The sequence below is a fragment of the Artemia sp. Qi Xiang Cuo genome, chromosome 9, assembly GCF_049724085.1.
Source record: "Artemia sp. Qi Xiang Cuo chromosome 9, ASM4972408v1, whole genome shotgun sequence".
In the NCBI taxonomy this organism is placed as follows: domain Eukaryota; kingdom Metazoa; phylum Arthropoda; class Branchiopoda; order Anostraca; family Artemiidae; genus Artemia; species Artemia sp. Qi Xiang Cuo.
This window is the reverse complement of record NC_142802.1, coordinates 20,565,195-20,582,160: the sequence shown is the minus strand read 5'-3', so window position 1 is coordinate 20,582,160 and position 16,966 is coordinate 20,565,195. Positions and strand designations below refer to the sequence as shown.

At 33.4% G+C, this 16,966-nt stretch overlaps 1 protein-coding gene across 5 annotated transcripts in view; it reads left to right on the top strand.

Annotated features, from left to right (window-relative positions):
• LOC148948433 (uncharacterized) overlaps window positions 1–16,004 on the top strand; it is a 52,907-nt gene extending 36,903 nt beyond the window's left edge. For all 5 annotated transcript variants that reach the window (XM_089094355.1, XM_089094357.1, XM_089094356.1 and 2 more), the window contains exons 10-12: window positions 10,486–11,278; window positions 12,758–12,858; window positions 14,797–16,004. In XM_089094355.1, coding sequence (XP_088950481.1) covers window positions 10,486–11,278; window positions 12,758–12,858; window positions 14,797–14,923 — 1,021 coding nt within the window. In that variant the 3' untranslated portion in view covers window positions 14,924–16,004. The remainder of the gene's footprint in view (window positions 1–10,485; window positions 11,279–12,757; window positions 12,859–14,796) is intronic.
• The last annotated feature ends 962 nt before the right edge of the window (window positions 16,005–16,966 follow it).

Genomic DNA, 16,966 nt, shown 5'->3' with positions numbered 1-16,966 from the left:
TCGGGAAACTAGTTTTCACAATGAACTGCCACCTAATTTGCATAGTGGTCATTCCGTGGTAGCTTATTAGTTCCTCCTATTGATATAAGATCTCTTTTTGAATAAAATGCTAAAATTTACGTCTATAGAAGTATATCTTGCGACAAATTTCGGACACAGTTTCTCGGTTTTCTCAGAGAACTTTCACCTTATTTGCATAGTGGCTACTCTGTGGCATTTATTGGCCCTTCCTATCGATATGAGATTTTTATTTTGAATGAAATGCTAAAAAGCACAGCTATACATGTATATCTTGTGGTGATTTTCGAGAAACTAGTTTTCGCAATAGACTGCCACCTAGTTTTTATAGTGGCCATTAGATATGCATGGTAATTATGGTACCATTTTATAGTACCATATATGTGGTAGCTTTTAATCCTTACTATCTATAGAAGATCTCTTTTTTTGAATAGAATACAAAAATGTACATCCATACCTGTATCTCTTGTGACCAGTTTCGCGAAACTACTATTCACAATGGACTGCCGTCTTATTTGCAGTGTGGACGTTCTTTCGTAGTGTGCTTGTCTTTCTTATGCATATAAGATCCTTGTTTTGTTTGTGATTTCCGAAAAAGCGACGAAATTTCAGTTTAGATAGCCGAATAAAACACGCTTTTTGAAGATTAGGCTTGATTATTAACGAAGGGGTAAAGGTAAATTAGTAACGTGCTAAATTGCAGTTTAAGCTACCATTCTCATTCTTTATGTTTCATCACAACACTTATGTCTGCCTTTTTCTTTTGTATGAAATTTTGATTTTGGTTCTCACTCATTTTGATCTCAATTCCTGCTAGATTAAAGTACAATTTCCTTTAGACTTTGTGCCATTTTTGTACGCCTTATCTTTTCTTACTTTTGATATTAAATGACGATGTTTATTTTGAATTACAGCTTTAGAGAATCATCTTGTTAGGCTTTTGCATCTCTCTTTCTCTCTCTCTCTCTCCCGCTGTCTCTCTCTGTCTCTCTCTCTCTATCTCTCTCTCTCTCTTTATCTCCCTCTCTCTCTCTCTATCTCTCTCTCTCTCTCTCTCTCTCTCTCTCTCTCTCTCTCTCTCTCTCTCTCTCTCTCTCTCTCCTCTTTCTCCTTTCCAACATTGCTGTGAGTAAATTACGCTAATGAAGCTGCTTTATGGTTTGCCTGCCTTCTGTAAGCGAAAGCAAAACGCGTTTTTTAAATTTTCGGTTACTATGGGCTGTAGTTTTGTTCTTTACTGGGTTGTAGCTACTTCCACCACCATGACATATTTTTAAAGTCAGCTTAGCAGTGTCTATTTAGTAAAGAGCGACTTTTCTCCCATTCGTTTTTTTTTCGACCACTTCATATAGAACGTATGGTCATAGATGCTTCAGAGGGTGCACGTTTTATTAGACATTGAAGTTAATAGTGCCCATTTTTAGGGTAAAAGTGATTGGAGGGTACCGTGTCCCCTGTTCGGCCCTGTGGACCCTCGTACTCATCCTCTCGTACCCCATAGAACTGGATTTAGAATTGAGATACACATTTCTATCACGATAATAGAAAGGTAAAAAGGCGTTCCGAAAAACGGAGATAGATTAGCTAGACATTTTCCAGGAAATTGCCTACAGATTGTTTTGGGTACCTGACTGACTGACCGTATTTCAAACGGTAGGCTGTACGAAAAGTGTGGTTCAATCCCATTTTTTAGGGCTTTAATTAGAGAAGAGTTGGGATGACTAGTTTTGCGGATGAAGGATGACAGATTGCCAAATATTGTTCTTTTTGACCAAACATCTAGGGCTAAAAGGAAGCAGGTCTACCTCGTTTGGGATGGGAGGATGGTGTAAGGAAAGATTTAAGGTAAATGGGAAATTCCTGGGAAGGTGCAAAGAGGGAGGTTTTCAATAGATTGGGATGGAGGAGGAGCGTGCTTAGACGTGTAGGGCTCAGTCGGCATGGTACTGCGGTGAGTTGTTTGTATTAGTAGTAAAAAAGTTTGCCTTAAGGGAGGAAGTGACCCCCGGAGCTCCAAGGGCAAAGGCCCCAAATTATTGAATTGTTCTATTCTTGACGGCCATATTTTAGTAGAAAATTGAATATTCAAATAAACACCAGATAACGTATATATCTTCTATTTATTTCTTTGGATGGGCATCTAAATCTGAGATAAGTAATCATTTTCCAATCCCATACCCCTTTGAATATAATTAAATTATCTTGAACCACGTTTAAAGGCTTCAAAATTTTTGCTGAAGTTGTGTTTTATTTATGGATTGCTCTGAGTGGAATAAAATGTGATTTATGTACTAAAATAGCACGAAGCTATCATAAGCTACCCATACAAAATTAAGAGTTTTTAAAATAGGTAAAAATACATTTTTATCAAGTTTAAAAATTACCTTGAAGTAGCTTGTCAAAATGCCGTAAATATTACCGCCTAAAATAATCTGGTAGGGCTGGAAAATTGCGATAATGAAAATTCGGAATAAAAGTAGGGCCCAAAAGTGGCAGTACCTCGTCGTCGACATAACCGGGTGAGACTGGTGTGAGTCTTTTTGGTGAGACTTTTGTCGTGAGTCTGGTGTTAGAAGGGGTGAGAGATTTTGTTCAATAAGAGGGAGGAGATGCCGGTGAAGGTTGGAGTTGAGCCATTTACGTTTAAAATTAATCGTTAAGAAATTGACAACCCTTTTTGACTGACCTTAGGTTGATTCTTGTCAAGCCGTCGTCGTTAATTAAGTAAAGGACTCCAGTTATAACTTTCACGCCTCTTTTTTGGATGGTTTAAAAGCGCAAAGGTTTTTTTAAACGTAAGATTGATTTTGGATAGTTTCATTTTATGCTCCAGCTTTTTAAGTTCATCAAATTTCAGGATGTTAGGCTACACCCCATTGTGGAAAGGCATACGTATTTCTCGTTTTCATTCGGGCTTTATATTTTACATACTTTTTTTCAAAGACTTTTCACTGACAAGCTGTAACAAAGTACTAACTTCATTCAGAATAATTTCCTACCCAAAATAAACGTGTAAATTTTATAATTCCCTATTTTATTTGGGAATGAGCTTTTGCGCTCGTAAGAGTCCTTAAATGGTGTGCTTAATTTGCTCTCAAGGAGGTGTATTTTAGTACCACTAGGTGGTAGAATTTCCTATTTGGAGCCAAAATGATGCCACACTGTTTTGCCATTCATTGTGAATTCTTGGCCGGAGAGTAGAAAACAAAAATTAGGAGTGATGATAAAGATCTTTGTTACTTGTTTATATTATTATGTTGCGCAAAATTGTGTTACCACAATATAATCCGAATTCCGAAAAAATTTCGGACGAGACGCGCAATATTCACTAGAATTTCTAATCAGGAGTAAATTGTTTTTTTATATCCTTAATAGGACTAAGAGCAGCTTCGAAACCCCTTAATGCACCCAAGTCCTGTTAGTTTTCTATTCCAATGAGTATCTTTTCATGTTTTAAATGCGCTTGTGAAACACAAATGTAATATTGAACTTGGTTCATTAATTGCGACGATGAAACCTATGCTTTATATCAATTGGTCAAAGCCTATATAAAGTCGATGAAGATCTACTTTTTTCCCTCTACAAATTAGGTTGAATTCACCCAATTATTAACCGTTCTGAGAATCTAAAAAAATCGGCCCTTTGAAAAGAACTAATATATCTCCATGTCCTCTGGTTCAATTTCTCATGTCGTCCCTCTAGAATATGACTGCCTCTTCTTCGTTAGTGCCTTTAACTTCTTTTTTTGTAAAAGCCTCCCTTACTCACAGATTGTCTGCTTTTTTAATTGTCTTTTGAGGCATTAAATACAATCTGTACCTACTGCTCTTTTCAATAAGTTGTATGAAAAATTCTCAACAGATTAGTTAAAAGAAGAAGTTCTACATCCTATAGATGATGACCATTTTGGGTAGGACTTCCACCTGTCATTACTTAGCAAGCCTCCCTGAGACCATATATAAAAATCTTGAGGTAATAAGGACCTAGCTCAACCTTATTCAAGTCGGATTCTACAAGTCTTTTGCTTTGATTGATCGTAGTATACACATTGATATAATTTTAATTGGATTTCACGTTCATCATTTCGTTGTAATAATTATTGCTGCCTATTGTCAAACTGTAGCCAAGTGTTGCCAGCTGTTGCATGTTGCCAAGGGATGAAATACCGAATAGTAACTCTAATTTTCCACCAGTTTTTTTGTGGATTACCGCAAAGAACTTCATTTGACTCTTTACTTTTCTTGATTATAAAGCGCATAAACAACTCTACGATGTTCCAGTGCCCAATAAAAAGTATATCGTTCTACCCGAGCTAAAATACGAGTTTCTCCAACTTTCAGGATGGAGTGCTGAAAACTCCCGGTAGGGGTTTTCTTTCATGGTGATTACAATGGCACACTATTTTATGTTTACGAGCCCATGTTTTTGAGGGTTTTGAAGCTCCTTTCTGAAATTCCCGTAAATTTATTTTCGTCATCACTTTTTACTTTTGAGTTTAATATGGATTTAGTCACTTTTTCACCAGCGTCCAATGACGATTCCTCTACATAGGGACGTTTATTTAGAAAATGTTTTGGCAACTAGCATGGGTGCCCATAAGGGAAGCCAGGGGGGGGCAGTCCCCCTGGCTGAATGACGCTACCTAATATTTATATATTTTTGTTTTGAGATTTTTATTGTAAATTGTTGGAAGTGCTGATTAAACCAGGTAAGCCAACCCCCCCCCCTAAAATTCAGCCTATGGGTGCCCATGGCTACTACTGGTGGTTAGCTTCTTACTAGGCTATAACTATTACTGCAACCGTGGTTAAGAATATCGATGAAAATCTTCCTTGTACATGGAAATTCGGTGACGAAATATCTGGTCTAGAAGTTCCGATTTCTTAAGAAAAATTCAGATGACATTTGAACTGAAGCTTCTTCTAACAATATAACAATTAATTAGAATAAAATTTCAGTTTTCGTGCTTAGCTCTTGAATAGTTCTGCATCTTTTTTACCCCTATACCTCTCGCTGGGATTGCTTTCCATATTAGACTTCTTGGTGTTACCTTGCCTACTAATGTCAAGTGGTATCTCCGTATTTGACGAGATCATGGTTACACCAATAGCTGTAATTTAGTATAGGACGAACCCCATTGTAACCAAAAATTAGAAAAAACATGTTTAATAAAATGGCTAGTGAGAAAAAATTGCCATTTATAGCTGGCTCAGAAATGGTAACTATTATCTAAATTAGTATTAACAGTAAAGTTTTATTTTGAAAAGAAATTTAAGGGAATTTTTCTTACAAAACAGACCAACCTGTGCCTTAGTTGAGATGGATCCTTAATTTTACTCGCGCTCGAATTTCGAAAGAGATCTGACGAATTGTAATGACGCCACTGCTTTGAAACTCACAGTTATAGTAAGAATCGGATTATCAGCAAATTTCCGCATTGATAGGTCTGGCCGACGACTTAACGCTATCAAACAGGAAACAAGGGTGGAATAACCCTTGTTTCCAACCGATTTTCGGAATGTATTTAAAGGGATATTTTCTTTTACTTTCAGCTGGATCGTGTTGTAGCAGGGAGACTCACTTTGATATTCGCAAATTGTAGAAGCTATAGTTTGTCCAAAATTCAAGTACTTACAGAAATTTTTATGACTTATAAAAAGAAAAATGCAGAGGGTTTTTCAATTCTTTAAAAGCGTATAAAAATTGTAAAGATCTACTTTAATCTCCCTTTTTTATTCAATAATTTTTTGGGGGGGGGGGGAATCAATAAAATTGATTTACTAATTTTTAATTCACGCAAAATATATTCCATTAAAACTAAAAAAAAATATTTATTCAAAAAAATCAAAAGGAAATGTGAAAAAAAGTGAACCAACATTTCCTCCCCTTTTTGATTCAGAAAAAAAAAATGTTTGAATATCGAATGTTGTTTATGATTTCATGGTATAGGAGGAATAGTATTGTATAAAACTGGGATGACTAGCCTTTGATAATTGAACAATAACGTTAAAGTTTGTTTTCTTCAAAGCAAATTGGCTGCATAAAAGAAAGCAAATAATAATAAATGATTTTGGAACTTCAACACTAATGACTGCTTCGCTTCTAGATTAGGGCTCGGTCCCATCTGTGTAAGAGACTAATATTGATTTTAAGCCTTAACCTTCTTTCAAATTTTTATGCCGAGTATATCACATTCTTATTGTTTGTATATCTTTTATTAGGCCTTCATTAGAAATGCCTCTTCCATTCGGCATCATAGCCTAACTGAGAACACACCAAATCCAAACATTTCAGAAGAGAGCATTTTTTGATTGTTTTCAAAGCCTAAATGCCCTACGCTTGTATTTTGTATAAAGCACGTTTAGTTCTCCTGACTGACAGATGTAAGGTGTTTTGCGTCAACTGTGGTCCCTAGGCTCTTAATAGTTGCTGGATCCAAGATACATTCCCTCCCCATGGCAGCCCACTCACAAGTTGCCTCCCAAGTTAGAAAGGTCAAAAAGTTTATGTGATCACTCCAATTTAAAACAAAACAAACAGGTACAACAGATGTTCTATGCCCTCATTTGTTTCCAAATTTAATCTTTAAATAACTTTAAATTGTTTTTATCGTATTAGGTTCTCCATATTGATTTTAATTGAGCGAAATTTATTGCTGTTCACTTTTGACCTAGAGTATATTTTCCAATTCTTATTTTTATGTCTTTTTTTTGTACCAAGAAATTTTTGGTATTGCTTGCTTGTAAAGGCCGTTTTGATGATTATTTTATTTTGACCCAAACTTTTGTACAAGGACTGTGTTCTACAAAGTACAACTTTTTACTAATTTTAACGTAATATTTTTTTCCTATGCCGAGGGTAGTTCTTAAGGGGGAAAGGGGATTAAAACGCAAAACTAACTTTTTAGGGGGGGGGGTATTTGACAAATCTTTGGAAGTGGGTATTATCTTGTGGAAACAGGATAAAACTACATTTTTAACCTATTTAAGAACAATTCTTCATATTTTATTTTAGCCTCTGGTCTGTTTTTCTCCCAAGATCTCCCCTAAGTTGCAACTCTGGTTTTATGGCATGTTCTCCATTTACCACTGCATCATATACAACGAAGCGTATATAACCATACAGATGAGCTAGATCATAGGCAGCGCGCTACCTCTGCCCAAGTTAAGAACGATAGGGGCACAATGTGTTTTTTTTTTGTTTTTTTTTCCTCCATATCCAGGCCCATCGTATTGAAAGAGTTGTCGTAGAAACTTCGAAAAGGGCTCATTTCATTGGAAATTGGGGTGGCTAGTGCCCTTTTTAATAGTCGAAAGTGACTGGAGGGCAACTAGCCCCCCCCTCCCCCACGCCCATCATTCCCCCAAACACATCCAATCAAAATTTTGAGATAGCCATTTTGTTCAGCGTAGTTGATTTCCAAATAGAAAATATGTACTTGAGCAGGACACAACCCTCAGGGCAAGGATTTTAAGTTATGCCCTGGGGGCATACAAGGTTTTTATAGAAGACGTTGCCATAGAAACTTCAAAAAATACTCATTCGATTGGAAATTCAAAGAGCTAATGCCCTTTTTAATAGTCGAAAGTGATTGGAGGGCAACAAGCCCCCCCCCCCCCCAGCCCATCATTTCCCCAAACACATCCAATCAAAATTTTGAGATAGCCATTTTGTTCAGTGTAGTTGATTTCCAGATATAAATTATATTTTTGAGGAGGACACTCCCCAACAGCCCTCAGGGCAAGGGTTTTAAGTTATACCCTGGGGGCATATAAGGTTTTTAAAGAAGGAGTTGTCGTAGAAGCTTCAAAAAAGTTCATTCGATTGGAAATTCAAAGGGCTAGTGCCCTTTTTAATAGTTGAAAGTGATTGGAGGGCAACTAGCCCCCCCACACCCATCCTTCCCCCAAACACATCCAATAAAAATTTTGAGATAGCCATTTTGTTCAGCGTAGTTGATTTCCAGATAGAAAACATTTTTGAGGAGGACACTCCCCCAAAACCCTCAGGGCAAGGATTATAAGTTATGCCCTGGGGGCTTATAAGGTTTTTATTGAAATCTTTGTCATAGAAACTTGAAAAAGAGCTCATTCGATTTTAAATCCAAAGGGCTAGTACCCTTTTTAATTGTCGAAACTTATTTGAGGGCAACTACCCCCCCCCCCCTTGCACGCCCACCTTTCCCCAAAACACATCTAATCAAAATTTTTAGATAACCATTTTGTTCAACGTACTTGAAAGTTTTAGAAATTAGGTCTTTAAGGATGACAACCCCTACCCCTACAGCCCTCAGGGCAAGTGTTGTAAGTTATATTCTGGGGGTATATAAAGTTTTCATTGAAAGCGTTATCGTAGAAACTTCAAAAGGGCTAATTCAATTAGAAACTGAAAGATATAGTATCATTTTCAACAGATAAAAGTGACTGAAGAGTAAAAAACCCCCTTCTGACGCTCGTAATTTTCCCGAACCCAGCAAGTTAAAATTTTGAGATATCCATGTTGTTCAACGTAGTTTAAAGTTCTGGAAATTAGGTCTTTGAGAATGACCTTAGGGTAAGGTAATTTTTGCCCTGGGGGCATATTAGGTGTTTTTAGAAAGCGTTGTCGTTTCCAAAAGGGCTAATTCGATTGGAAATCCAAAGGCCTAGTGCACTTTTCAATATTCGAAAGTGATTGGAAGGCTCGAAATTTTTATAGTAAAGATTGAGGTAGGTATAATGTACTATTCTTTGTTGTTGTTGTTATTGTTGTTTAGACAAGGGCACTTTGTATCGAAGGAGTTGTCGTATGAACTTCGAAAAGGCCTCAATCGATTGTAAGTAGAAAGGGCTGATGCCCTGTTTAATAGTCGAAATTGATTGGAGGGCAACTAGTCCCCCTTTCACTCCCACCCTCCCATTTGCCCATTATGTTTAAAAACTAAATGTTGCCTTAAGATTAAATCAAAATGCACTTCCCAATAAATTAGCATTAAAATTTAATGCTAATTCCCAATAAGGCATCTCAGCAGTATCCCAAGAATGACTGAGGGTATTATGTTCAAACTTTCGGGGCTATTTCTGCTCTTAAAATTTAACCAAATCAAAATAGCGTAAGTGTATCCAAGCTATCAAAGAAAGTAAACAGATTTTTTTGCGAATGGTATAAAGTTTTCCATTTCAGGTCAACTAGAGGAGATATGAAACTAAATTAAGCAGTACTATTTGTGTCCAAATTTTTAACAGGGTTTATGTTGATAAAAATTGCTGAAAAGTTTTCTCCAGCATACAAATAGCAGGCCAAACTATGAAGTCTTAAAAAACGAAAAGATTTAAAGTATCATTTTCTTTTTCCCTGAAATGACTTTGTCAATATAAAACGAACAGAAATTAGTTAAAAAAAACTTTCTACAAAATAAGTTTTTCAAAGAAAAATAAAGAACTCGATTTGACAAAAAAAGAGCAAAACTAATATCAAATAATCTACCAAGCGTCAAACTACCACACATCAGCATCAATAAATAAATGAAACCAAAAACGAACAGAAATTATAATAAATAATCGAGTCAAACTCAAAACGAGCAGAAATTAACATAAGTTGGGCGTAATACCCCTATGCCTTCCCAAGGCCAGAACAAAATTTGTACTTTACTGAATAGATACAAATGAATGTGCATTGTCAGTTTAATATATATATATATATATATATATATATATATATATATATATATATATATATATATATATATATATATATATATATATATATATATATATATATATATATATATATATATACTCATATTTAGTAATCAAAATATTAATATTATTTGATTTATTAAAGTTATAAAAGTAAAAATATTTATATTTTTCAGTAAAGTACAAATTTTGTTCTGAAAAAGAAGAATAAGTCTTTATCAACAGCTTGATAAATTTGATTGTTGTTTTCAGTTACTTTTTGGAAACGCTTCTATGGCTTTAAGCATGAGTCTATTCCCAAAAATATTATAGTCAATTATTCTTTTGTGTAAATATATATATATATATATATATATATATATATATATATATATATATATATATATATATATATATATATATATATATATATATATATATATATATATATATATATATATATATATATATATATATATATATATATATATATATATATATATATATATATATATATATATATATATATATATATATATATATATATATATATATATATATATATATATATATATATATATATATATATATATATATATATATATATATATATATATATATATATATATATATATATATATATATATATATATATATATATATATATATATATATATATATATATATATATATATATATATATATATATATATATATATATATATATATATATATATATATATATATATATATATATATATATATATATTATATATATATATATATATATATATCAACTTCTATTTTCCAGTTCGCCTAAGCCATCAAAGAAAGAAAAGGAAAAGAAGGAGGCAAAGGAGAAAGAAGAAAAAGAAAAGAAGGAGGCAAAAGAGAAAGAAGAAAGACTAAAGGAGGAGGCGAAAGAGAAAGAAGAAAAACTAAAGAAGGAGGCGAAAGAAAGAGAAGAAAAACTAAAGAAAGAAGCAAAAGAAAGGGAAGAAAAAATTAAAAAAGAAGAAAAAGAAAAGGAAGACCAACTAAAAAAGGAAGCAAAAGAAAAAGAAGAAAGAGAAAAAAGGGAGGCCAGAGAGAAAGAAGAGACAAGAAAAGAAAAAGAAGCGCAGAAGGAAATTTTAGTCTCTAAGGAAGAAGAGAAAGTAATAGCTTCTAAAAAGGTGAAGGAACGTAAAAAGTCACCGGCTAAAATAAAGAAGGAAGCTGTCAAAAGGTCGCCAAGCCCAATCAAAGCAGTAACGCCAAAGCCTCCCCCAACCCCAAAAGCGGCAAACATTGCTAAAGCTGCAGCTAAGGCAAAGAAACCGCCACCATCTCCTATGCCTGAGGACGTTGAGAAGAAAAAGGGACAACCTGAGAAAAAGAAGGTGGAGCCAGAAAAAAAGAAGGTTGAACCGGAGAAAAAGAAGGTGGTGCCAGAGAAAAAGAAAGTAGAACCTGAAAAGAAGAAGGCTGAGAAGATTCCGAAAACTCCAAAACCGAAGGAGCCAAAGAAAGAAAAGCCATCACCTAAACAAGCCAAGGGAGCTGCTGCAAAGAAAAAGCAGGAGGAGGCACTTCATTTTGCTGAATCAGTTGGGTCGTACTTTGTAAGTATTTTAGATCGCTTCTCTGTTGAATTGTACCATCAGATTAGCTCTATTCCATTTTAAAAATTATAATAGCCAATCACTTTCTTATGCAAACAGCCAAGACTTAATAGAGTCAATCAAAATTATTTATTCGTTTAGTGTTTGTTGTTAATGCTGTCACGAGTTTTATTTTAATTTATTACTTATATTTTCCTGAATAGTTGTTTTTATTTCCGTAATTTTTGGCAATTCACTAACTTTATCTTTGAGAGGAGAATAGGAATATATCAAATAACACTCTATTATCTGAAAAGGAAAGAATCGAGAGTATTTATTTAATTTCTTATTTGTAATACAATAAAAATCGTATAAAAAAATCCGATTTTTCATGCCTTGAAAGATAAATGTGATTGTCTAATTGTCTGCTGTTGTGTTATTAACACGAACTGTGTAAATGCAAATGGAAGTTATTTTTATTATAAACTGAATTCCGATTTTTCCTTCTTTTGAAAGATAAATGTGGTTGTGTAAATACCAATTCAAAAAATTATATTTAGTTGTCACCGACCTTGGTACTGTGCAATTATGCCTGATAGAAGCTACTATTATTACTGAGACGGGTACCTTCTTAAGTTGAAAAAAAAAAAAATCAGGATTGCCACTACGGTCAGTTCCTAAACTGCTACAATTGCTTAAATTTGCGTGCTTTACAGTGATTTTCAGTGCTATTATCAAAAAACTGACTTACGTGGCATTTTAGCAACCTTGAGCAAGTGCTACACGCAATAAAATAGTGCTAAAATAGCACTCTCGTGCTACAGGTTGCAACCCTGCAACTGAGGGCTTTTTTCTTCTCATGCTCTTGTATGTGTTAAAAGTAGGCTACACCTCATTACCTAGCACAATAACTTTCTAAGTTTGCAAAAAGGTGTTCTTGTCCACTTTTATCCAATGATGTAGTCTAGACTTCGAATGGAGTTCTAGGTACTTTGTTAAACTCATGCTAGTGGTAGGGGTTCAAATCCAAGTCACCCAACCCGTTTCTTATCCCACGCCACTGAGCACATTACTCGCTGATAGATAATGCAAAGAAAGGAGAAAAAAATTAAAAATGAGTTAAATTAAATGTTTATGTTTTTTTCATAAAAATTGAATTAAATTTTTTCATAAAGGTAATTAAATTACCTTTATGAAAAAAAAACACATAAATTTGGTTAAACTCATTGTCAATCATTTCTAGAAATTTAATGTTTGGGTCTTTTTTATGATTTTTGTTTCTAATGAAAATCAAAAAGATAAGTAAGGAGGGGTTCAAGGATAAATAATAACAAGATAAAGTAAGATAAGTAATTAGCATAAGGTAAGATAAGAGTATCATAAAGTAGGGTGAATAACAACATAAATTAAGAGGTCTAAGAGACTTAGTGCCAAAATAGTTACTATAGTTTTATGTTTACATTGTCTGAATGTCCATAACATTTCTATTTTGAATTCTAGGATGAAGAAGGGAACAAAATTTGGATCTGTCCAACGTGTGGACGGCAGGATGATGGAACTCCAATGATTGGCTGTGACGAATGTGATGACTGGTACCACTGGTATGAATATGTTCAAAGTTTTTGTTTATATTATTAGGCTCATTCCAAACGTTATTCCTGTAAATTTAATATAATCGGCTTGATATCTGTCAAGTAGTAGTTTCTGGCTTTTATCGAGTAAAGCTTGTGACTTTGATGACGACTTCTTAGCATTAATTATATGTGGGAAAGCCCTCGGATCATTGTTTTTCTTTTAGGCCAATTACGGTGTCACCGGTTTTGTGCACAGTTTTTGAGTTATTAATTATTGATGAGATATCTGATAACTCTTATACACCGGCTTCAAGAAAGGAGTAGGCCGCGACCATGCTCACCATTTAATTGCTAATTTACTTCTACTCTCTCTCTCTCTCTCTCTCTCTCTCTCTCTCTCTCTCTCTCTCTCTCTCTCTCTCTCTCTCTCTCTCTCTCTCTCTCTCTCTCTCTCTCTCTCTCTCTCTCTCTCTCTCCCTCTCTCGTGCAAAAGCTTTTAGCATAATCTGTTTTCTTTTCTTTTCTTCATTTTTTTTTTTTTTTTTTTTTTTTTTTTGTAAGATAAAAGTACATATTATATTAAGCAAAGGTGTTTCTTTTTATTATTATTATTTTTTTTTTTTTTTTTGCAGAAACACATTTTATCACAAGCTAAATCATTTGATCGTTTTGATATTATGATATAAAGATATGTAACTTAAGATCTACCTCAGATTATTTGTGTCGTTTTTCTAAAAATTGATCAAAAAGCCTTAAAACAGCTCATTAAAACAAAAGCAGAACTTTTAAAACGCTTTTTGATATAGTACAATTGGGGAATAAATAATAGTTTGTCATGAAAACAATTTTCAATCAACTTTGAGTGAAACTTAAATTTTTGTTTTCAGATTATAAAAATACCTTTTTGTTTTTTTCTTGGCTTCTTTTACTAATAGTCTATTATCAGCCACCCTAATTATTTAAGTGTAGCCCAAAATCCTATATTTGTTCCTATAAATTCCACTACTTCATTTTAGATAACAACTAGAATTCTAGTTGTACACTAGCACTGAACGGTTTGTCCGAGACCTCCGCTCAACCATCCTCAGTGCAGCACTAAAAATGAAAAAAAAGAGTTTGTATGTAAGTCCACATGTCTGTAAAGACAGACTTGATAATGGTAGATGGTAATAAGCTTACCTAAGCTATGGATGTCAGGCCTTGATTTTTCTTTAAACCTACCTTGATTTTATTACCATCTACCATTATCATGTATAAGAGTCAGGTTGGCCTCAAAGAATATATAAGTAGACAGACAATAAAGAAAAATACTAAAATAAAAGAGGTCCGGACTCTTTAAATAGGCATCTGACTTTTTCATTGCTGGCCTTTTCACTGTTCCTTGAGAAAGAACCTCTTTTATTTATTTTTTTTTTTTTTTTTTTTTTTGTTATTATCCTCAATCCTGTATTGAGGATAGTTGAGCGGAGGTTTAACCAAAATATTTATGGGATTATCTTTTTTCACTGGCTAAACGATGTATATGGAACGGTAAGCGGTTGAACACGAGTTGGTCTAAAGGACGCCTCAGTACCTCCTCAGAAGAAATTTGGCCAAAATGGACTTTTTTCGGGTTGAAAACCACCCACCCACCCCCACTTGTTTCCGATACTAATTCCCATGAACCTCTGGCGTGTGATCAACGCATGTTGATTTAGACTGCTTTGAAAATATACTGAAGCAGTAATGTCAATTCACGAATAACACATGGGGGAGGGATATTTTATTCTATGTTTTATGGACTTGGTCATGATGGCCTTTGAACGGATGAAACAAATATGTGGAATTTATGCGTGTTTTTGGATTAATTCTGTATTTTTTTATGTTTAGTAGATGTTTTTTTTACATTTTTCAGTCCATTATGTTTGTAAACGGCCAAAAATAAAATTAGTTTTTTTTATTGATTAATTTGTGCTTCTTTTGCAGGGTTTGTGTCGGTATAAGAGTGGCGCCATCTGAATCTGAGAATTGGTATTGTCAGCGTTGTTTAGCGAAGAAAAAGACGGCGGTTCCCGGAAAAAAGAAAGGGAAAAAGAAAAAGGGTGACCAGTAAATCTCTTTTATAAGAAATTACAGATTTTACCCTGTATATTCAGATTCGATGTTGGCTTTAAATAGGCCACATTTGTTGAATTTTTATCGTTTTTTTATTCCTGTACAATTTTCCATTATGTTTGGCAAAGATGATCCTTCAAAGCGCTTGGTTGACTCGATCAACTTTGTACGTTGTTATGGATATTCCTCAGAGCTAAAATGATAATTTTTACCATCAAATACTCATCAAACCAAAAATTAGTTTTAGCCAATCTTATTTTATTTTTAAAATAAGATTGGCTAAAGCTAATCTTGGCTAAAAACCAGTTTTAGCTAATCTTATAATATTATATATTATAAGCGAAAATTATCCTCTATTGCCCAAGTACTCAGATTGACTCGACTGCGCTGGCTGAGTTGACTCAACGCTCACATAACACCTTAAATAAATTTCACACTGACATTTAACATTTTGACACTAGATAAATGGCATTTATGAACATTGTCTCCACTCAGTGACTAATGGTTTAAAATAAATTCAATTAATGAATCTTTTTTTGAATTTTCTCTGCAAATTGTTTTTCTCTGTTCCCAAGCCCTTTGAATCAGTTCTGCGTAAGAGAAAACGTTACCTCAGTCCCTCCCCCATTATCATCTTACGCTATGTTCTTATCATGAAATGTTTGTTAATTTTGTGTGAGGGAAATTTTTTCCCTAAAAATATTTTGGGCTTCCTGTGTTATTTATGGTTATGTATATGTAGGCTCAGTTTATTATTATTATTTTTTTTTTTTTTACCAAAACTAATAACCATCACTGTTTGGATTTCGATTGGAAGAAGTTTTATTAAAAAACTCAATCAGTAGTTTTCTCTTGTAAATCAAAGAGTATTTAAATGTTCATTATTTTTTATTAATAAGCGGGTAAAAATTGTTACGACCTTTTTATAATTTAAAAAAAAAAATAGGGAGGGTATAAATCTCTAGGTCTTATCTGTGAACTTTTATGATAGGGAATTGATACATCTTTGGATGTACATGTAAATTGTTAAATGCTTAGATATATTGAATGTATTGTATCACTTTAAATAATCTACAAGTGTGAATAATAATAATTTTTTATATATACCTATATATATATATATACCTAAAAAAAAAAAAATATATATATATATATATATATATATATATATATATATATATATATATATATATATATATATATATATATATATATAAATATAAATATATATATATATATATATATATATATATATATATATATATATATATATATATATATATATATATATATATATATATATATATATATATATATATATATATATATATAATAAGTGTATAGTCTGTAGTATTTAAGTGTTTTATCTATTTTTTAGTTTACCATTTATATTATATTTTTACTGTTTTTGGGAATGATCCTGGGGCCATGGTGTTCAAGGTATAAAAACCGTAAAACGTAAAAGAGGGAAGAATTCATGAAAGTAGAAAAGGATAAATTTCCCCTAATATTGTGTCCACCAATTTGGAAAAATTCTTGTTTTTAGCCAGTTTTAATAACCTTTTTTTCAAAACCAATGCCATGTACCTGTCGTTAGCTCAATTATGACTTCACCATAATCATAGCCGTTCTAGGTTTGGTGGTACCCGGGGAGAAACTAATGGCAGCGCCCTCCTCCTGGCTCAAATATAAGCGAAAAAAGCTGAATCAAAGTAAACAATTTGATCGAAGTGGGCAACCCTCCTGCTGCCCGCCCCCCAGCCACGGTGCCTGGGGAAGCCTCCCGGTTGCCCTTCCCCCCACCTCTGAACGGCTCTGATCAGACTTTTACTTAGATCATGGCATCAGAATTTTTAAGTAACACAGATGGGATACTTTTTATTTGGGAAAACATATTTGATTGGTTGAAAAAATTTAAAAGTAATTTCTAATTTTCAGTAGCCTTTTATATCCATTCCTAAGCCCAATTTTTGTTGTTTCAATGATTACTAACAATTTTTGGCTACAACTTACCAACCATTTGTGAAATCATATTTATTTG